This window comes from Sciurus carolinensis, chromosome X (genome assembly GCF_902686445.1).
Source record: "Sciurus carolinensis chromosome X, mSciCar1.2, whole genome shotgun sequence".
NCBI classification, from domain to species: domain Eukaryota; kingdom Metazoa; phylum Chordata; class Mammalia; order Rodentia; family Sciuridae; genus Sciurus; species Sciurus carolinensis.
Genome location: NC_062232.1, coordinates 5,568,742 through 5,591,367, shown reverse-complemented (window position 1 = coordinate 5,591,367; position 22,626 = coordinate 5,568,742). Strand labels below are relative to the sequence as shown.

Below are 22,626 nucleotides of genomic sequence, written 5' to 3'. Positions count from 1 at the left end.
TCTTCCCCAACCCCTCCTGCCCTTATTGTGAATTAGCATCTGCATATCAGAAAAAACTTTCGGCCTTTGGTTCTCTGGGATTGGCTTATTCTGCTTAGCTTAATACTCTCTGACTCCATCCATTTACCAACAAATGCCATAATTTTCATTCTTCTTTATGGCTGAGTAATATTCTATTGTGTATATATTTCACATTTTCTTTATCCATTCATCAATTGAAGGACATCTAGGTTGGTTCTACAATCTGGCTATTGTGAATTGAGCAGATATGAACATTGATGTGGCTACATCACTGTAGTATGCTGATTTTAAGTTCTTTGGTATAAAACAAGGAGTGGAATAGCTGGATCAAATGGTAGTTCCATTCCAGGTTTTATAAGGAATCACCATACTGCTTTCCACAGTGATTTCACCAATTTGCAGTACCACCAGCAATGTATGAATGTACCTTTTCACCTACATCCTCACCAGCACTTATCATTGCTTGTATTCTTGATAATTACCATTCTGACTAGAGTGAAATGAAATCTTGGTGTAGGTTTAATTTGCATTTCTCTAATTGGTAGAGATGTTGAACATTTTTTCATATATTTGTTGATCGATTTTATTTCTTCTGTGAAGTATCCAGGTCTGTAGCCCATTTATTGACTGGTTTATATCCATTTATAATTAATAAAGCTAAGTTTTTTTCTGTGGAATAAATGTTTGTAATTATAACTAATCTCAGTATTCTTTTAACTTTTATGTTAGAAAGTAAAGTAATCAGAAAAATTTAAACTGGGAAAGAGGCATTAAGTCACTTAAATGAATGAAGTCCATAAATTGGTTATCCCATTGACTGAAAACTGTCAAGTTTTTCTAAGTTTTTTCACCACAGTTATTGTGAGAAAGAACCATATTTTATCATGAGCTACTTTATTTGATTCATATATAATAAAAATTCTGACGATACTTAAAATACAGTGTATTGCCGTTTACTCTTCTGTTCCATGTTTTTCGTATTTTTAAAAAAGTCTTTCAACATATGACTCCTGCTGTAAGTTAGGAGTCAACAAACTCTAAAGGGCTAGAGTAATCAAAGTTTTTACTTGATATTTTTCATTTGGTCTTTGTAGCATTGCAGTTTGATCCTTTGTAATACAAAGATAGTTGTATCTTCATTTGGAAAGCTGTACACTTTTATAAGTAGCTTTTTTGCATTTTCTTTGCAATTGGAAAATGCTGTAGTTTGAACACAAAAATTATATGTTGCAAATATATATGAGAATGGATATCTAGCATGTTCTGTTATTTTACAGAAATTGAAATTTATGAAGAAATGAAACATTTATAATTTACATTAATTCTGATTTGAGAAATTGCTTTTGTCTTTAAAATAAGGTTGTTTTAGTATAAATTTCTCATGTAGTCCTGTCTGAACTGTTTTATTTGGGATTTTAATAAATTAGGAAAAATTTTGAAGGCTGCAACAAATTTCCATGGCCAACAGTATTCAAATAATAGTAACTGATGATGGTTTTTCTTGAGTTAGTTCAGAAAAATTTCCATCTCATAGCTGAACTCTAAAGAATAAAACTTCATAATTACAGTGTTATTTGAAAACAACATAACATAACTATTGCTGTTTGGTAGAATGAGTGAGAATATTCAGCTTTTATTAATTCTTGGTACTGATATTCAGTAGGTGATCATGGCACAAGATAAGAATATTTTTGCATATCTGCCAATGAACAATACAATCAGTAACCATAAGTTTTGAAAACCTTGTGTTTTCACAAGAGGTGAAAATGAAATAAATTATATGAAATGAAAAACGTATTCTTTTTATTAAAATTTAGTGAGGGGAATTAAAGGCTATAATATCTTTTTGTCAGTATATCTAAAATGTTTAGGGTTTTAATTAATTAAGATAGTGTTAGGGCTGGGCTGAGGCTCAAGCAATGGCATGTTCACCTCGAACAAGTGAGGGACTGGGTTCAATCCTGACCACCACAAAAAAAAATAAATTTAAAAAATAGAGGTATTGTTTCCATCTATATTTTTTAAAAAAGATAGTATATATTTCAACTTGGGTTCCTGTGGAACATTAAGGAATTTCTTAGAAGCAATCTGGTATGTTTTGTTTGCTAAATATAATTTAAAGAAGTATTATTTTGTGTTGCTATTTTATGTGAGTTTTGTTTATATTGTTACAGAAATACAAATGGTACTTATTGTAAGAGTTAACAATCTAAATGCTCTTGTATGTTCAAAAAAATTCAGATTGGGGCTGGGGAGATAGCTCAGCTGGTAGAGTGCTTGCCTTGCAAGCACCAGGCCCTGAGTTCGATCCCCAGTACCGCAAAAAAAAAAAAAAAAAAAAAAAATTCAGATTGCTTATAGACCTTAAACCAAGATCATACATGTAGATAGATAGATAGATAGATAGATAGATAGATAGATAGATAGATAGATATAGTACTTATAGCTCTTCCATTATGGGTAAGTGAATGTAATTTCCCATGGTGTTCCAACTACTCTCGTTTTAATTTATGCTTATTTTTTGGTACAAGGGATTGAACCCAGATGTTCTTGTCCACTGAATTATATATCCAGCACTTTTTATTTTTTGGTATCATTAAATTGCCTAAGCTGGCTTTAGATTTGTGATCCTCTTATCTCAGCCTCTAGAGTTCCTGGGATTACAGGTGTGCACAATCACTAATTTTATTTTATTTTATTTTTTTGTGGAGTGGGAGAGGTGGGTACTGGGAATTTCACTCAGGGGCACTCAATCACAGTCCTAGTTTGTATTTTATTTAGAGACAGGGTCTCAGTGAGTTACTTAGTACCTTACTTTTGCTGAAGCTTGCTTTGAACTCCTCCTGCCTCAACCTCCTGAGTCACTAGGATTATAGGTGGGCACTGCTGCACCCAGCTTAACTTTAGTTTTTAAAGCCTCAAACCATGAGCATAATTATCCTCTTACCCATAGTAAAAAAGTCAATGAATTACCATACATCAAGTTGTAACATCACATTGGGATATGATAGTAGCTATTAGACGACTGAAAAGTTCATTTACATTTTGAAAATTGTCTTTTTTTTTTATTCTTTAATTTTTGATATTATTTGTTAGAATCAGAAGTGTTTATAGGGAAGAAGAAGTTCTAATTAAAAGACATATGTTGCATTTAATGTGATTTTCTCTATTCTAATTGTCTCTTTTTCACTCAGTCTTCAAAATTTTCCAGTGAGTTAAAGGCAATTTTCCCCACTAAATTTTTAATATGATAATGACTTTAATTTTCTTTTGCTTTTTAGGTCACCAGGAAAATAACAATTTCTGTTCTGTTAACATAAACATTGGCCCAGGTGATTGTGAATGGTTTGTTGTACCTGAAGATTACTGGGGTGTTCTGAATGAATTCTGTGAAAAGTAAGTTTCAGAAATTAAAGTTTCTTTTAATACATAATTGTAAAAAAAATGTTTGTTGAACAGGACAAAACACAAAGCTGAGTTTCTTCATACAACTACTGGATTTTACTTATTACCAGAAATTTTATTTTAAGTGACTTGATTTCAAATCTTTTGTGTTACGTGGAACACTTAATGAGAAGGTATTTAAAAACCAGCCTTAATGCTAGTATCATAAAACCAGTCTCTATAGAAGTAATAGAAACGGAAAGTAGTAAGTAAACTTTTTTGTTAGTGTTAAGAAATAGATGTAGGGGCTGGGGAGATAGTTCAGTCCGTAGGGTGCTTGCCTTGTAAGCACAGGCCCTGGGTTCGATCCCCAGCACCAAAAAAAAAAGAAATAGTTGTAAAGATGTTTTTGACAGATGTGCTTTAAAGGAAAAATTGACTTTATTATAATTGTTTTTAAAATGACAAAAATTATAGAATAAATTGTTCATAGCTTGTTAATAACTAGGTTTTGTGTATTTTTATCAGTCATCCTAAATTATCAGTGTCTTATAACAAGGAAATCACTTTAGTTTTTCAAAGTTGGCAGTGGTATTGGGAGAAATACTTGTATTATATATTTAAAACATTTTGATAAAATGGGATGAAAACCTCATAATCTTTCACGTGAGATTTATTTTAAAGTCAATTCAGATGTCTATCACACAATTTTTGGTTTTGTTTTGTTTTTCAGTGGTAGGGATCAATCCAAAGCCTCACACATGCTAGGCAATGACTCTACTACTGAGATAGTCCCCAAACTCAGTAATTTTTTTAAATTAAAATTTTTAAAATTTTATTTTTAATTGACAAAAAAAAGTACTATGGGTACCATATGATGTTTTAATACGTGTATATATTGTATAATGTTCAGATAAGGTTAAATATAGCTGTCTCAACATTATTTCTTTTGGCTGAAAATATTCATATTTCTTTCTTTTAGAGTTTCTTGGAAAATGTAGTATATTTTCATTGTAGGTTCACAAAAGTAACTTGTATTTTAAACTTCACGTATGACCTAAATAATAAACGTGTCAAAAGCTCATCATATTTTTTTTAAAAAGATAATTTACCCAAAAATTTTACCTTTTATTTATTTATTTCTGTATGTTTTTCTCAGTGTAACAAAATCTAAAGTTTTTCAGAGTTTAGAAATTAACAGCATACATTTTAATCTGAACTATTTGAAGGAGGAAACTGATAACCTAAGAGAGAAAAAAATGTCATATGGGTAATGGTCAATGTGCTAAAGAAAGAATTAGTGTATGTATTATTGTATTTATTACCCTTAAGTCTTGATTTGATTCATTATTTCTGAGTTGAAACTGTTATCAAAGTTTTGTTTTCTTCCTATTTGTTTAGAGAGGAGTCCCTCCTTCATAGATAACTGAAAACCACAAGTGATATCCAAAAAGTTTTGGAATAAAAATATCAAGTAAAAATGACTCCTCTTATCTTAACTGTCACAAGTTAAAATAACTAATTTACCTTAACTTGTAGAAATGTTAGATGCCTTCTTTACAGTGTGGCTCTGACTTTATTTTTCATGTGGGTCAATGCTTCTGAAATTCATAATTTATGTAGTTTGTGGATCTGCACATAAAATCAGTGTTTTGATGTTTAATATTCAATCTGTCTTTAGTTTTCTTCCCCCTTCTCCCTCCCTCTTCCTTCTTTCTTGACTAAAAAAATATTTTTTTCTCTAGTTTTCTTTGGTTTTATATTTGTGGTATATTGGTAAATTAGGGCTAAGGTTTATTTGGTACTTACAGCTATTTTATTTTAGTTTATTTACTTCATTTTTATTTTTTAAAAACTGCATTTTTATTAATTATATACATGAAAAGTCTTTGCATGTGTATAGAAAACATGATTTTTTTAATTGATTTGTCAAGGTCTTCTAGGCTTAGTCTATTTTAATTTTTTTAATTATCTAAAAAATTATTTTTATTTGTAGATGGACACAATACTTTTATTTGTTCAGTTTATGTGGTGGTAATGATCCAGTGCTTCACGTGTGAGCAAAGCGCTCTACCACTGAGTCACCATCCCAGCCTGAAGATTTATATTATTTTTTAAAATGAAAACAGTAAGATTCCATGTCAGCAAAGCATCTTTATCATTTTAACAAATGCTGTTTCTTATATCTTAAGAAACATTTCTACTCTATTTCTTCTTGAGAAAACCTAGTTTAAAAATTTTAACTACAAAAAATAGACTTCAGAATTAAGCCTTGGCTACACATAGTGGCAATGATTGTAATCCCAGTGACACTCTAGAGAACTGCAAGTTCAAGGCCAACCTCAGCAACTTAATGAGACCCTTTCTCAAAATTTTAAAAGACTATACATAAATAGAAGAAACAACTATAGAAGAGAGGGAAAGAAATGGGGATGAAGAAAGAAACAGGAGGGAAGGGAAAGGGAAAAATACTAGGGTCAATTAGAACAAATGATATTCTATGCTTTTCTAATGATGTCAGAATGAATCATATATTATGTATAACTAAATAGAACCAGAATAACAAACTAATAGCTTAGGGATATATATAGTTCACTAATAAAGTGCCCTTGGGTTCAGTCACTAAAAGAAAAAAACATCCCTGGGTTCAATCTCCAGGATATGTTAACCTAATAAGTGCATATATGTGTTTCTTTTGATAGTTTTTCTCAGCAACTTTAGTTTAGTCAGCTAATTGCTAAGAAACACCCTTTTCGGCTTATACTTCAGAACATTTAGAGGAAAACTCTGACTTCCATTTTGGCTCAGGAATTAAGGGAGAACCTAGTTCTTTTAGCTGTCACCATGATTCTAGTTAAGAGTTTAAGTGACTTGATGGTAATCTTCACCTTCTGTATTAGAGATATCTAGATATTAAAAGTTTCTGCAGTTGAAATAGGAAGTTGTCCTATTTTAAATGTAACTTTAATTTTAAATTTTTGAATAGTTTAGGTTATAGTAATTTAAGTAAGTTTAAGTTTAAGTAAGTTTAAATATAGTAAGTTTAAGGTTATAGTAATTGATGTTTGTCCAAGCCAACCAATATCACATGCAATTAATCTTGCCAAAAATTGATCCTTTCACATTAAAGTATTCACTTTTATAAAATGGAGTTCTTTTTACAGTGCTTTTGCAGTTCAACACTTTAATGAAATAAATGCAAGTATTTTTTTTTTACATTTTCAAAATTCTCTTCCCATCTTTAATGAAATATTATAAAATGATTCTTTGTGTTATTTATCCCACCTCCCCCAGAAATAATTTGAACTTTCTAATGAGTTCTTGGTGGCCCAACCTTGAAGATCTTTATGAAGCAAATGTTCCTGTGTATAGGTTTATTCAGCGACCTGGAGATTTGGTCTGGATAAATGCAGGCACTGTGCATTGGGTGCAGGCTATTGGATGGTGTAACAACATTGCCTGGAATGTTGGACCACTTACAGGTATTGTGTGTTATACACTAACAAAATTTAACATTTTAAGGGATTGTTTCCATTACATATTTTTCTATTAAAAAGCAGCTCATGGGCTAGGGTTGTAACTCGGTGGTAGAGTGCTTGCCTAACATGTGAGGCACTGGGTTTGATTCTCAGCATGAAATATAAATAAAGAGAATAAAGGTTCATTGACAACTAAAAAAATATATTAAAAAAAGTAATCTGTTAAAAATAGAAAGTTCAAAGCCAGCCTCAGCAACAGTGAGGTGCTAAGCAACTCAGTGAGACCCTATCTCTAAATAAAACACATAAAAAGGGCTGGGGATGTGGCTCAGTAGTTGAGTGTTTCTGAGTTCAATCCCCAGTTCCCACCAAAAAAGGTAGAAAGTCAGCAGGTATGGTGGTGGCTCACACTTACAATATGAGCATCTTGGAGACTAAGGCAGGAGGTTCAGAAGTTCAAGGTCACCTTTAGCAATTTGGTACCCTAGGCAATTTAGCAAAACTCTGTTGCAAAATGAAGTCAGGGGATGTAACTTAGTGGTAAAGTGCCTCTGGGTTTAATCCCTAGTATCAACCCAAAAAAGTAGAAAAAGTCTTAATTGTTTGTAGTGAGATTAAATTCAAATTTAAAATGTCAGTTCAATAATAGATTTCAACAAATAATAACATATTTCTCTTTAGACATGGGAGATATATTTTAATATCTTATAATATCATGTTTTATATTTATAAGGGGAGTTTTTTATGGCATAGTAAAGCATAGTATTTGTTCTTAAGAATTTTTATTTTATGTGATTCATAGGCAGTGTTAATTGTGTCAAAGTTTAGAAAATGCAGTTCTTGCTGCAATCTTTTGTAGTCAACACTTTGAAATAAATATATTATTTTTCAAGTTTTGGAATTAGCCACAGCTTTGATGAAACATTAAAAAACTTAATATAAGCTTTTATGTAAGATAAATAGTCTGGCCTTTGAAGCCAGAAAGATCCGAATTTTACCTGACTGTACATCTTTAACTTCCTTACTTAGGTAAGTTTTTCCAAAAAAAATCCTCAGGGGCCTCAGTTTTATCATCTACAAAATGTGGATTGGAAAATCTAGATGACTAGGCAAAGATGAAATAATATAAGGTGTAAAAACAATAATGCTGCATGTATTATTTTGTTTCTTACATGACAATATACTTTTAATCATCATAAAACACATTCCTGCATGTTTTAAGATTTTTAGAATTTGTAAGGAAGTTATACCTGAGATGTAATAATAATTATCTTCATATTATTTGTTACTTTGGATTACTTTTTGACAATTGCCTTTTTCCCCCTTAGCCTGCCAGTATAAATTGGCAGTGGAACGCTACGAATGGAACAAGTTGAAAAATGTGAAGTCAGTTGTGCCCATGGTTCATCTTTCCTGGAATATGGCACGAAACATTAAAGTCTCAGATCCAAAGCTTTTTGAAATGATGAAGTGAGTATTTTCTAACTGCTCTAATTTATTTTGGGGGTTTAGGGGTCTTAATTATTTTCCCCCCATCAAAGAATTCTGACTTTAAATGATAAAATGATCTAGAAAACTTATCAAAATAATTCTTTTGTCATATAATCTGGATTCTTATAGTACAAGGATCAATAAAAACAGCTTATTTTCAGTAAATTCACAAATTCAGTTTGAACTCTGAAAAAATGTCTTTCCCAGAACAATTCAAGTTGTTTTATTATTTTAAAATTATTATCGTGCCATTTTTTTCTGTTTTCCAGCTATTGAGATCTACATTGGCAAATAAAAATTGTACATATTTAAGATACAACTTGAGGATATGTTGTGCAATAAAATGATACACTATTATTGTAATACTGTCAAATTCTCCTTTCAGATCTATCAGTATTTGTTTTTTACATTTAGGTGTTCTGATGTTGTATACTTATATATTACATGTATTACAATTGCTATGCCTCCTAGTAGAATAGACCCTTTTGTTACTACTTAATGACCTTCACTTTCTCTAGAGAAGTTTTAGATCTGAAAGTGTTTTTCCAAGTATAATTGTTCTGCTTTATTTTGGTTATATTTTCATGGAATATTTTTTTCCATTCCTTCACTTTATATCTTTCTGTCACTTTTAAACCACCTGAAATGGGTATCTTGTAGACAGCGTATTGCTGGATCTTGTTTTGTAACCAAGATAACCAAGAAAAAATACAGATGAAAGAAATCACATGAAACTAAAGTTTTTACACCGTAAAAGAAACAATCAGCAAAGTGAAGAGAATGAGAGGTTATATCTGCAAGCTATACACCTCAAAAGGGGTTGTGCTTTCATTTGATAAATTTAATCCATTTTTATTTAGGGTAATTAATGATAAGTGATAACTAATTGGTTTGGGTCTATTTTCATTTTTATGTCATTGTTATCAATGCTTACTCTTCACTGTGGGAGAGTACAACAGAACTTGCACCTGTGTGTTACTTAGTATCCATTAATCAGCATTTCCCCACTCCTGCCCCCATTTGCCTTGGCTTTGGACAATCATCATTCTACTCTCAACTTACAGGAGAGCAATTTGTTTTAGATTCCACGTGAGTGAGATCATGCAGTACTTACTTGCCTTCTGTGCCTCACTTCACTTAACATAATGATCTCTAATTCTGTCTGTGCTATTGCAGATGGCAAAATTTCATCCTTTTATGATTGAATAGTATTCCATTTTGTGTGTGTGTGTGTGTGTTTTTTATCTGTCCTCACATGATGGACATAGGTTGTTTCCATTTCCTGAGTATTGTGAATAATGCTTCAGTTTACCCTGAACAGTACAGATGCCTCCTTGACATACTGATTTCATTTCCTTTGGCTATATACCTGTTAGTGGGATAGCTGGATCACATGGCAGTTCTATTTTTAATATTATCTATTTTTAACCTACATAATGTTTTTCATACTGCCTGTTCTAATTTTCACATCTACAGTGTGGAAGAGTAAAAGTGTTTTCTTTCCTTGATATCCTTACCAGGATTTGTCTTTAGTCTTTTTGATGTAGCCATTCTTACTGTGAGGAGATTCTATCTCATTGTAGTTTCATGCCCTTTTCCTGGGATGATAATGATATTGAACTTTTTTTTTTTTTTTTTCACATACATATATTCTGTTTGTGTCTTTTGAGAAGTTCAAAAATTCGAGTAGTTTTTCATTCTTTTGGTTTTTTTTTTTTTAATTGCTTATTAATTCTGGATATCAACCCCTTTTGAGGTGTATAGCTTGCAGACATAACCTCTCATTCTCTTCACTTTGCTGATTGTTTCTTTTACTATGTAAAAACTTTAGTTTCATGTGATTTCTTTCATCTGTATTTTTTCCATTTGTAATGTTGCCAAAAAAATAAATAAATAAAAATTTAAAAATCCTTGCTCATTTTGGTGTCACGAACCATTACCCCTATGTTTTCTTCTAGTAATTTCATATGTTCAAATCTTACATTTAAGTCTTCCAGTCCAGTTTGAGTTGATTTTTGTAATGGGTGATTTTGTTTCTTATTCATGTGGATATCCAGTTTTGCACATTTAAAAAGAACAATTTGGAAAAGAACCATTAATTAATTCTTTTTCAAAAAAATGTTCCATTGTCAAGTTATTTATTCATATTCCACATTGTTTACCAGTTTTATTTAACTGTGTTTCTGTATTCTCTTTAGTCTCATTGACTGTTGAAAAAAATCACAGTTTTGAATTGTCAGGTTATTTATCCACTCGCGTAACTTTAGAATATTTTACTAGAGACTTTACTAGGAACTTTCAGGCTTACCTTCTTACTTGTTTTATTGTAATTTTTTATGTCCTATATGAAGATTCATGCATGTGATGAAATAGGTATCTACCACATTTATGGGAAGGCTGTCTCAATAAGCACATTTGAGGAGTCATTTTATTGTTATTAAATGTCAAATTTATTCTACCTGGATGTCAAAGCATAATCTCCCTATAGCTGCTTTGCTGTGGTTAGTAAGTTTGGGTACAGTGTGTGCTATATCAGAGGTGAGGAAATTCTCTGTGGGTCATGCAGGAGAGGGAATACTTAAGCAGGTTTGTGTAGGTTGTTGTATTCTGTGTGGTTACTCCTGTGGTGAGAGAGGTGACTTCTTTTGGATTATGGGGGTTCTTTTGGGGACTGCTGGTGTTGGCTGTGTGATCTGAAAGAGTCTCTTACTGGCTGTTCCACTAGTGTTTAGGGACCTAAAGCACTTGTTCTTTGATTAGATGTTGGATCAGTAATGACAGTATCCCTTTCTGTGGCATTCAGATTCAGTTTTGTCAACTGTCAGGTGCAGGGCAACTGATGTATGGGACCTGCCTAGGGACAAAAGCAAAAAAAAATGGGTGTTTTTCCTGTTGCTACTATGATTGTATCTACTCAGGAGGAGGTCTTCTGTCTCCCATCCCCCTGTACCCAACCATACATTATAGGTAGGGGGGAATGGCCTGGGTGACTTTTCTCCCTCAGATTCTTTCAGTTGAAGTCCCCCACCACTACCACCACCACTAAGGATCAAGTGACTAGAACTGAAAATATTTTTCTCAGTTGAGAGCAAGAACAGAATATGGTAAACATTAGGTGTAGTCTTTATAGGGTATACATACCTGAGGGTGGGGTGACTTTGCTCCAGAGACTTTGCTTCTCATACTCTTGTTTGCAGTGCCTACCAGGGGTTGAGTTGGAATGGTTATGGCCAGAGTCAGGTAAAATTCCTCTCAGTTAAGGTGATTTGTACAGGACAAGTGTGGGAGAGCAGAACACTATCATTGCTAAGCCTGCTCTGATATTATTATATCCTTTCTTTTACTAATTTTAGGTTTGGCTTATAAGATTAGTGTTTATCTTGTTTAATTGAGACCTTTTTACTTTTTTTAAAGTGATAATTGATTGCTATAAACTTTCCTCATAGTACTGCTATCACTGTATCTCTCTCATTACACTTGCTGCATCTCATATCTGTGAATATGTTTTGTCTATAGTTTTGCTTATTTTAAGAAGTTTTAAAATCTCCTTTTTGATTTCTTCCTTGTCACTTGGTTGTTCAGAAGTAAGTTGCTTAATTTAATGTGTTTGTATAGTTTTCAAAGTTTTTCTTTTTAGTGACTTACTTTATTTCATTGTAGTCTAAGAAGATACTCGATATGATTCCAGTTTTTAAAAATTTCTTGAGGCTTGTGACCTTTCATACAATTCGTCTGGTTAATAATTCATGTGCTTATGGGGAAAAAAAGTATATTCAGCAACTGTTGAATAGAATGTTCTGGATTTGCCTATGAGGTCCTTCTTGGTCCAGGGTGCTCGTTAACTTTGCTGTTTTTTTGATGATTTTTCTCTCTGGATGAGCAGTCGGTTGCTGAAAGTGAGATCTTAACCTCAGTGGTACAAATCTATAATCCCAGTGACTTGGGAGGCTGAGGAAGTTAGTTCACTGGTTCAAGACCAGTCTCAGCAACCTAAACCTAAAGCAGTTTAACCTGTCTCAAAATAAAAACAGAGTGGGGCTATAACTCAGTAATAAAGTAGCCATGGTTTAATCCCCAGTATCCAAAAAAAAAAGATGTTAAAATCCTTAATTATAATTTTAACCCTCTCTTCATTTGGCTCTATTAATATTTGCTTTGCATATTTGAGTACATCAGTATTGGGTGTACATACATTTAGAATTGTTATTTTTCCTTGTTGGATCGACTTCTTTATCATTATATATTGACCTTCCTTATCTCTTTTTACTGTTTTGGATTTAAAGTTTATTTTATCTGATAGCTATATGGTTTAATTACTTTCTTTTAAATTCCATTTGCATGTAGTTTTTTTTTACCCCATTCCTTCAGTTTCAGTTTATGCAAATCCTGAGAAGTGAAATGAGTTTCTGATAAGCAACATATAATTAAATCTTATTTTCTTGTACATTCAGTCACATTTATGGCAATTACTGATTATTAAGGCTTAAGCCATCATTTAACTTTTCGAATATTCTTGAAGTTCCTTTCTCCCTCTCTTGTAGTCTTTCTTTGTAACTAAATGAATTGCTCTAGTATTGTGGTTTTCACACATTATATTGTTTTTCATTTAGTTACTTTTTGCTTTGTGGTAACCATGAGGCTAATAAAAACATCTTTTGATTATAACAGCTATTTGAAATTATAGCAATTTAATGATTGTGAAGGTAAGAACAGAAACAACAAAAGAGAAAAAAATGTAATAAGAAAACTATCCACTTCCATTCCATTTCTTTCCACATTTTCAATTTTTTATATTTTGATTTTTTTTATATTTAAAAAAAAATACTAACTTTTAACACACTATAGTATTTATTACAGTTTCTAATCATTTTGTTTTTTTTTAGTCCTCATACATTGGAAATAGTGTACCATACTTACTCTGAATTTGTTTATATAGTTACTCTTCTTTTCTCATTAACATTTCTTTTTCACTTTGAAGTATTTCTTGTATCATAGGTCTTGCTTTATCTGAAAAAGTCTTTATCAGTTCTTCATTTCTAAAGGATAACTTTGTTGGGTACCATACTCTTGACTAGTAGATTTTTTTTCCCTCAGTACTGTGAAAATTTGATGCCACTTTTTCCTGGCCTACTATTTCAGCTGAGATGTTTACATTCAGTCAGTAGGGATAACCCAGTATGTTGTTTGCTTCTTCTCTTGCCACATTGAGAATCTTTTCTTATGCTTTGGAATTTGGGTATGTCTTGGGGTAGACTTGACTGAGTTAAATCTGGTGATCTTTGATCTTCCTATTTATCTGTATCCTTTTCTAAGTTTGGTATACACTTGCTATCTCTTTGGCATTCTCAGGTCCTTCTTGAGCCCCTCAAACCCAAACATTTGACCTTTTAATATTGTTCCTAATTTCCCAGTTTTCTTCATTTCTCCTCTTTTCTTCCAACAGCATATTTTCATTCATTATTGATGTGTGGGAAAGATATTGATTTTGTATGTTGATTTTGTAACCTGCTACTTTGCTGAATTTATTAGCTCTGGCATACCTTTGCTTCCCATTTCATACAACTCACAGGATTTTTTTGTCCCCAGACACGCCCTCTCATAGCTAAACTAGCTATAAAGGCTAATGTCTGCTGAATGAGTACACTGCTTTTTCCCAAAGAAAATGTAGGAACTAAACACTAAGTTCAGTCAAGAATTTCTCAAGATGGCTTTCTTGTGTGGCCCTCAATTATATATTGGGAGAGTATTTCCCTAGTGTCAGTGTGCTGTGTAGGTGCCAGGTGCTTAAACAGGCCACACTTGGTATTTATTTTCTGGATCTGTCCCTCTAGCTTTATTTTCCAGATCTATCTTTCTTTTTTCATCTGTACATTTGCCTTTGCTGTGCTAGTATGTGTTTAGCACTGGAGGCCCTCTTTCCCCCCTCTATTCTTTTTCCAGTGTTTTTTTTTTTTTAATTCAAAGTTCAACTTTTTATTATTTTTAGTACCTATTAATTATGTAAAATGGGTTTCATTGTCTAATTTATAATGCTTTGATGGAATCAGTGATGATTTTTTTTACCTCCTTTTCTTCTTCCTATCTTCTCTTCCCCTTTCCTATTATTTTCAGGTAATCTTTTTTCTTCCCAGATTCAACATGTGAGAGGGAAACATGTCTTTATGAGTTTAACTTATTTTACTTAGCATGTTAATCTCCAGTGCCACTTCATTTTCCTGCAAATGACATGATTTCATTCTTTACAGCTGAAAAATGCTCCATTGTGTATCTGTTACCTCATTATCTTTATTCATTGAGGCTCTTTCTATAACTTGGCTATTGTGAATATTGCCCCAGTTAACATGGGTTTGAAGGTGTTTCTGTAGTGTGCTTTGATTCCTTTGGGTATATTCTAAGAAGTAGTTTAGATAGATCATAGATAGTCCTCTAGTTTTTGAGAAACTTCTGTAGTATTTTCCATGGTGCCATACTAATTACTAATTATTTTATTTTATTCTTATTGTATTGTATTTTATTTATTTTATTATTTTAGTGCTGGGGGATTTGAACCCAGGACTTCATGCACACCAGGGCAAACACTTTATCCCTGAACCATATTCTCAGCCCACCCATTCTTATTAGGGTAAGAAGGAATTTCAGTGTAGTTTTGATTTGCATTTCTCCGGTGTCTAAAACTGTTAAGCTCTTTTTTTTTTCTCCCCATATGTTCTTTTACTTGTTGGTGCATCTTCCTTTGAGAGTGTCTGTTCAGATCATTTGTCCATTCATTTATTGGATTACATGTTCTTTTGGTGTAAGTTATTTTTATGTTTAGACAAGCATCTTATACATATGTATAGCAGGCAAAATTTTTCTCCCAATTTAGAAGCTCTCTTATTAAACTCTGTTCATTGTTTCCTTCACCATGAAGACAATTTTTAATTTGACATAATCCCATTTGTCAATTCTTGCTATTATTCCTGGGTTGCTGGACTCCTATTCAGGAAATTATTTCCTAGACCTCTATCTTGAAGTGTTTCTCCGGGTTTCTTCTAGTAATTTCAAAGTTTCAGGTCTTATATACGCCTTTGATCAATTTTGAGTTATTGAGTTGGGAAATAAGGATCTAATTTGTCTTCTGTTGGTACATCTCTTAACACCATTTATTAAAGAGATTATCCAGCATGTTTTTGGCACCTACGTCTAGAATCAGATGGCAGTCAGTGTATGGTTTTATTCCTGGATTTTCATTCTGTTCCATCAGTCTGTAGGTCTACTTTTATGCCAGTACAGTGCAATTTTTTTATAATGGTTCTATAGTATATTTTTGAATTCAGGTACTATGATGCCTGCCTATGGGTGTCTTATTTTACTATTGTCTTCAACCAGCTCTTTGTTTTATTGATGCTTTGGATTGTTCTTTTGTTTGTATTTCATTTATTTCTGCTCCAATTTTTATCATTTGTTTCCTTTCACTGATTGGGTTTTGTTTGTTCCTTTTCTGAGGCCTTGAGTTGCAACATTATATTATTTATTTGATATTTTTGTAATATAAGTAATCATAGTTGTAAAGGCCCTCCTTAGTACTACTTTTGTTGTATCCCACATAATCTGGTAGGTTGTTTCCATTTTCATTAGATTCTAGGAATTTTTTAATCCTTTCCTTGATACTCCGATTTCTTCAGGGACTGTTTGTTCAAAAGTGTACTGTTCAATTCATCTGCAAGTGGAAAAGAATGTGACAATAATGATCCTGCACATGTTTTTGTTTGTTTTAATTTTTTTTTCAGTTGTAAATGGACCCAATAACAATTTATTTTTATGTGCTGCTGAGGATTTAACCCAGTGCCTCACATATGCTAAGTGAACGTTCCACCACTGAGCCACAACCTCAGCCCCCTAGACATGTTTTAATACAAGTTTTATAACTACTGAATAAAAAATTATTCTTTTAGTTAAAACAATCAGTGTGCTGAGAATACCCGCATTGTTAGTGCATACATTACACTCGTTCATTTTTTTTTTCATTTTTGATATGTAGAATGCAAATTGAATTTTCCATTTTGATATGTGTTCTACTGTTTTTTTTTAACTTAAATTTAAGGTTCTTTTGTATTTTTTTAAGTGAGATTAGTCATCTGTGAAGTGATAATTTTTCATCCCTTTCTAATTTGGATGCTTTTAATTTCTTTCTCTTGGTTCCTTGCTCTGATTAGTCCTAACTCCATGAATGATAAAAGTGCCATCCTCAATTTACTCCTTATCTTACAGCTAAAAGTTTCAATATGACGTTAACTGGATTTTCATAAATGCCTTTTTTTTTTTAAGGATCTTCCTTTTGCATCACTTGAGAAAGCATTTGTCAGATTTTTACTCAACATTATTTGAGATGATATATCGTTTATTTTTCCTTCCTTCCATTACCATAATTATATTGATTTGCTTTCACATTTTGAACTCTTAGGACAAGAATTCAGGATGTATATCCTTCTAATATGTTGTAGAAGTCACATTCCAAGAATTTTTTGAGATCTTTGCATATTGGCCTGCAGTTTCCTTTACTTGCTTTCATGTGATAATTTCACCTTCACAGATTGAGTTTGAAAATGGTCTTTCTTCTTTTTTTTTTAAAGAGTGTTAGAAGAAATTTTGAAAATTTGATTGGATGCATTAGTGAAGTCATTTATTTCTGGAGTTTTGGAAGTTAATTAACCTGTCTCTTGCATATATTCATGTACTGTCTTTCATAACATTGTTAAAAGTCTTCAGCTTTTTTATTGATGTTGATTGTAGGTAGGTGCATGATTACTTATGCAATATTTTATTTGACATGCTATGTTTTTGAAATACATTTATTCTTAACTAAGTTTTGATTTTCTAATCTAATTTTTTCTAAGTTTATATATTTCTAGGAATTTGCTTTATCTAGATTATCTGATTAGTAGGTATATTATTGTTCTTAACATTCTGTTGTAATCCTTTTTATTTCTACAGTTGTATAACAATGTTTCTACTTTGATTTCCAATTTTATTAATTTAAGACTCCCACTTTGTTAATTATTCTAACAAAAACTATCATTTTTTTGTTTTTGATTTCCCTCAATCTTCTATTCAATCTTTGTTTCTTTCTTTCCTTATCCCAGATTTATTTTTAATTTGCTATTTCTTTATTTTCTTGGGTGTAGAATTAGGTTATTGTTTTGTAAACTTTAAAAAAATTTTTTTTAAATAGTTGTAGATGAACACAATACCTTTATTTATTTTTATGTGGTGCTGAGGATCAAACCCAGTGTTTCACATGTGCTAGGCAAGCACTCTACCACTCAGCCACAACCCCAGCCCTCTAAGCTGTTTCTTAATATAAGTATTTATAGCCCCTATTTGTTTGTTGTTATGCTCTCATAGTTTCCTCTACTATTGAAGGAATAGTCAAGTTTCTTGACTCTTATTTAAGAAATTTCTGTTTCTTCCATTAGTTAACTTCTGTATATACTTAGTATTTCTGTTGTGAAGTACCATATGATCATATTTGTTATGTATTATTGATTATATTTGACACTTCATTTTGAGTCAAGTTGTCAAGGCAACAATACCCAGGTAATTTGGTTAAGCACTACTCTAGTTGCTTCTCTATTATTTTTAAAAAGAATTAACATTTAAATTGGAAGAATTTGAACAAAAAAAGATTATTCTCATAATACATTTCAGTTTTCCTATTGCTTAAGTGTGTTGTGAAGTTTATGTGTTGGAAACTTAATTCCCCATGCAACAGGATTGCAAAGTAGGACCTTTAAGAGGTGAATGTGGGAGTGTTTTCTCAGGAATTGTTGTATTAGTTAGTCATCTGTTACTTTGACAAAACACCTGACATATATCAACTTAAAGAGTGGGAATAGTTTATTTTGGCTCATGGTTTCAGTGATTTCAGTTCATGGTGGCTTAACTCCATAATACTGAACATCATGGCAGAGAATGTGTGGTAGAGCAACAGATCCAGTTTTCTAAGTGAGTTTGGCCCTCTCTTAACCTCCCATGGATTCACATTCCTACTTTTGGCATGGACTTTTCAAGGATCCTCTTATGAGATGTTGTCTTCTCAATCATGGACTTCTTAGTCTGTAGATTGTTTAGTTTATTGACTGAAATGTAGTAAAGTGTCCCCCACAGAAAGTAATCTGAAATTCCAGACTTATCATGGTGTACTTTAGAGGAAAAGATTTAAATATTTTAGGAGAGTAGAATTTTAGCATGGGTAATAATAATATTGAGAGATGATTCCCAACATCATGGAGAAGTTCAGTGTTTATTTCTCTCTTTGGATCCTGAATTGTGAAACTAAACAGAATGGGGTAATTAGGATGCTGTGGTAATGGGTCAAATGGAGGCACTTAATCAACAAATTAAAGAGAACATAGGATTATTATAAATACACAAAACCTGTGGAATTTACTAGCTGATCATGGTGTTTCTGGAAATGAAATAAATAGGACTCCTGCCATATCTTTTTTCTGCATAAGAGGAAGAGTTCTATTTCTATTGAACAAAACTCTTGACTCAAAAATAGAATTGTTGGTATAATTTTTTTACTTGTACCAGTGCTGGATTAACTTAAGGAAGTACTCTCACTGTATTGCCAATTATTTATACTCTTGATTTTTCTCCCAGTCTGTACCATCAAGGCCTACAGACTCTTAGCAGTACACTAGGGAAAAAGAAATATTCATACCTTGGGGATTATTAGGCACCATCTCTGAGTCACAGTAATTCCAGGAGACCAAAAAGAATCGTACGGTTTGCTAGTCAATGTGGTCTTAGCTCAAGTCCACGTCAGGGTGTACCTGGTGGGTCACTAAACTTACCCTGGATATACAAGTGGAATAGACTACTCATCAACTGTACATTTGTTCTTTACTTATACTGGGAGGATGATTTAGGTTGGGAATGAAAAATGCAATTGCCTAGAACTCTCTCTACCTATGAAAAAAGAAAGAATAAAGCAGCACTACATTCCTTGAGGGTTTGCAGTGATGCCAGCATCTAGGGCTTGAAGGATTCAGGGTGGGAGGTAATTGTACACTCTGCAAAAAACGTGTGTGTCCTGGAAGATGGCTGTGATTTGTTGTAAATTTGACCAAATGGTGACTTCAGTTGTAGTTGCCAGTACCAGATGCTTGAGAAAAATTATCCTTTTGTACTTAATATGCAGACAGTGATTTAGAAATTGTTTTTTCACCATACTTTCACTTTAGCAGAAAAGCAAACAATATATCTTTACTGATCTGTTCTGAGGTACATAATCAAGCTCTATCCCCTTGAATTCTCAGGACTCTTATAGCCTTTCCCACAAGATAACACACTTGTTTGTTAAATGTTAATCATGATTGAGTCTGATTAAGAAGTAGCAACTGTTCCTGACTTTTTTTTTTAGCATTTTTTAAAAATTAAATTTACTCTCAGTGAGTAAATTTTGAACATATCAGAAGAGTACTGTTGCTGAATCAATACATACACTCCATGATTAAATCAGATTAAACAGACCTTTATTTGTGGTGAAAACTTTGAAAATCCTTTCTTCTAGTGTTTTTGTAAATAAAGAACAGTATTGTTATCTGTGGTCCCCAATTGTGACACACCAGAACTTTTTGTTCCTAAGTATAACTTGGTCTGCATTAAAATGTCTTTTCCTTTCCTGCCTCCTTTTTACTCTGCCTAACCTCTTATAACCACTGTTTTACACTACATGTCTATGAAATTGGCTTTTTTTTTTTTTTTTTTTTTGTACTGGGGATCGAACTCAGGGCCTTGCGCTTGTGAGACAAGCGCCCTACCAGCTGAGCTATCTCCCCAGCCCATTTTTTTGGGGGGGTGCTGGGGATTGAACCCAGGGCCTTGTGCTTACAAGGCAAGCACTCTACCGACTGAGCTATCTCCCCAGCCCGAGATCAGCTTTTTAAGATTCACCACAAGTGAGATCATGTGGTCCTTTTCTTTGTGTATCTGGCAAATCTCACTTAACAGAAGACTGTATGGTTCAGTCCTTGTAGCCATGATGACAGGATTTTATTCTTTCTTTGTTACTGCATAGTAATATTCCATTATGTGTAAATTAACCACATTTTTCTTATAGAGTCAAGTAGACCCGTTATTTCCATTTCTTGACTTTTGTGAGCAGTGCCACACTATACCTTAGAGTACAGATGTCTCCTCAAAAGATATTTTCATTTCCTTTTGATTTACACCCAGTGGCGGATTGCTGGGTCCCATGCTAGTTTTGTTTTTAATTTTCAGTTAATTTTTAGAGAAACTACCATATTGTTTTTCTTAACGGCTGTAGTCACTTTCCCACCAACAGTGTGTAAGGGTTCTCTTTTCTCCACATTCTCACCCAAATTTTTCTTTTTTTAAATAGCCACAAGACAAGATTGTTCTTTCAGTATGGGTGAATCGAGTGCCCCAAAATAACTCCAACTTATAGCCAAATAATTTTCAGCAAAGGTTCTAAGAATATCCATCAGTAAAAAGACTGTCTTTTCAATAAATGTTGCTGAGAAAATTGGATATCCACATGGAAAAGAACGACACTGGACCCCTATCTCTGACCAGTTAACAAAAATCAACTCAGAATGGATTAAAGGCTCAAATCTCAAATCTGAAACTGGGTGCTATCGTACTACTAGTAGAAAACACAGGGAAATATTTTAAGACATTAGAATGGGTGAGAATTTGGGGGACAGGACTCTAAAAACATTCCAAGGCAAAATCAAATAACCTCATTGAAAAATGGACCATAGATTTAAATTCACATTTCTCAAAAGAAGACATACAGATGACCAATATCTGAAATAAATATATGAGAGAAATGGTCTGAATGTCACTAAACTGCAATGAAATAATTATCTCATTTTATTTTGAGATACTACTCCCATAATAAAGAATAAAAATAAAAATGTTTGGAAGTATAACTTAGTGAATAAAGTGTATGCTTAAGCATAAATGCAGCCGTTTTCAGTCACCAGCTTCAGAAAAACAAATACCAGAAAAAAAAAATTTCTTTTTTTCAACCTTCCTCAGTCCTGTGGTTGATATAAATAAAACTGTTAATAAAAAATTATTGTTACTCCAAGTGAACACAATTCTGGGTTAACAGGTTATCAGAAAGCTTATTGTTCACACAGTTATTACTATAAATCAGGGTTACCTTTTCCACATGAGGAAGGCAGGGCATCTCTTGCTTCTTTACTTTGCTTATCATCCATTAAGATTATGGTGACAGGGGCTGGGGAGATATAGCTCAGTTGGTAGAGTGCTTGTCCTTGTAAGCACAAGGCTGTGGTTTCAGTCCCCAGCACCAAAAAAAAAAAAAAAAAGGTCATGGTGAGAGACACTTTTTTTAGAAGACCTGCACAGTAAAAATTCAGCCCAAGTTATATCCAACCCAGTGTCTATTTCTGTCCTGACATTTGAATACTAATTTGGGGAATATAGGTTGTTCATATTGAATCCTTCTCAAACTAAAGTACACAAAATTAAAATTTTGGGGAGAAATCACAATACAATTCTTTAGCATTTTTTTAGTCATTTGATACATTCAAAAATTCTTTTCAACCAGGCGCAGTGGTGCTCGCCTTTAATCCCAAAGGTTTGGGAGACTGAGGCAGGATCTGAAGTTCAAAACCAGCCTCTGCAACTTAGGGAGGCCCTAAGCCACTCATTGAGACCCTGTTTCTAAATAAAATACAAAAATAGGGCTGGGGGTGTGACTCAGTGTTGAGTGCCCTGGACCATCTACCTAAAGATTAGCCAAAGTGTTAAGTCTAATACATAACTTTTAATCTTTAATATACCCAAAATCTCTCCTTTTAATCATTCTTCATTGCCCTTTAATTGAATTATTCTTATTTGTTTAATAAGACTTATTTTAATTGGTATATTAATTTATATAATTTAATTGGCATGCTACTTTTTGTTATAGTATTTAGTTGCCACAATTTTTCTCCATGTTAGGTATTGTCTTCTGAAAATTCTAAAGCAATGTCAGACATTGAGAGAAGCTCTTGTTGCAGCAGGAAAAGAGGTTTTATGGCATGGGCGGACAAAAAACGAACCAGCTCATTACTGTAGTGTCTGTGAGGTAAGTAAATGTTCTTACCTCTTGGTTCTTGTTTTTTGGTTTTTGTTCTTGTTTTTGTTTTGTTTTATTTTTGCTTCTCCAAGTTCTGTTGTTTGTTTTTCCTTTCCCCTTCCATCTACTCCCTTCTTCTCACTCTTCCTT

General features: G+C 32.8%; 1 protein-coding gene across 9 annotated transcripts in view; it reads left to right on the top strand.

Moving 5' to 3' along the window:
• Positions 1-22,626, top strand: part of LOC124972020 (lysine-specific demethylase 6A) — a 220,392-nt gene that overhangs the window by 188,653 nt on the left and 9,113 nt on the right. For 5 of the 9 annotated variants that reach the window (XM_047536094.1, XM_047536095.1, XM_047536098.1 and 2 more), the window contains 4 exons: positions 3,303-3,417; positions 6,700-6,887; positions 8,213-8,354; positions 22,359-22,485. In XM_047536094.1, coding sequence (XP_047392050.1) covers positions 3,303-3,417; positions 6,700-6,887; positions 8,213-8,354; positions 22,359-22,485 — 572 coding nt within the window. Of the gene's footprint in view, positions 1-3,302; positions 3,418-6,699; positions 6,888-8,212; positions 8,359-22,358; positions 22,486-22,626 lie in introns of those variants that run through there. The other 4 variants (XM_047536100.1, XM_047536099.1, XM_047536097.1 and 1 more) reach the window with 2 other exon arrangements.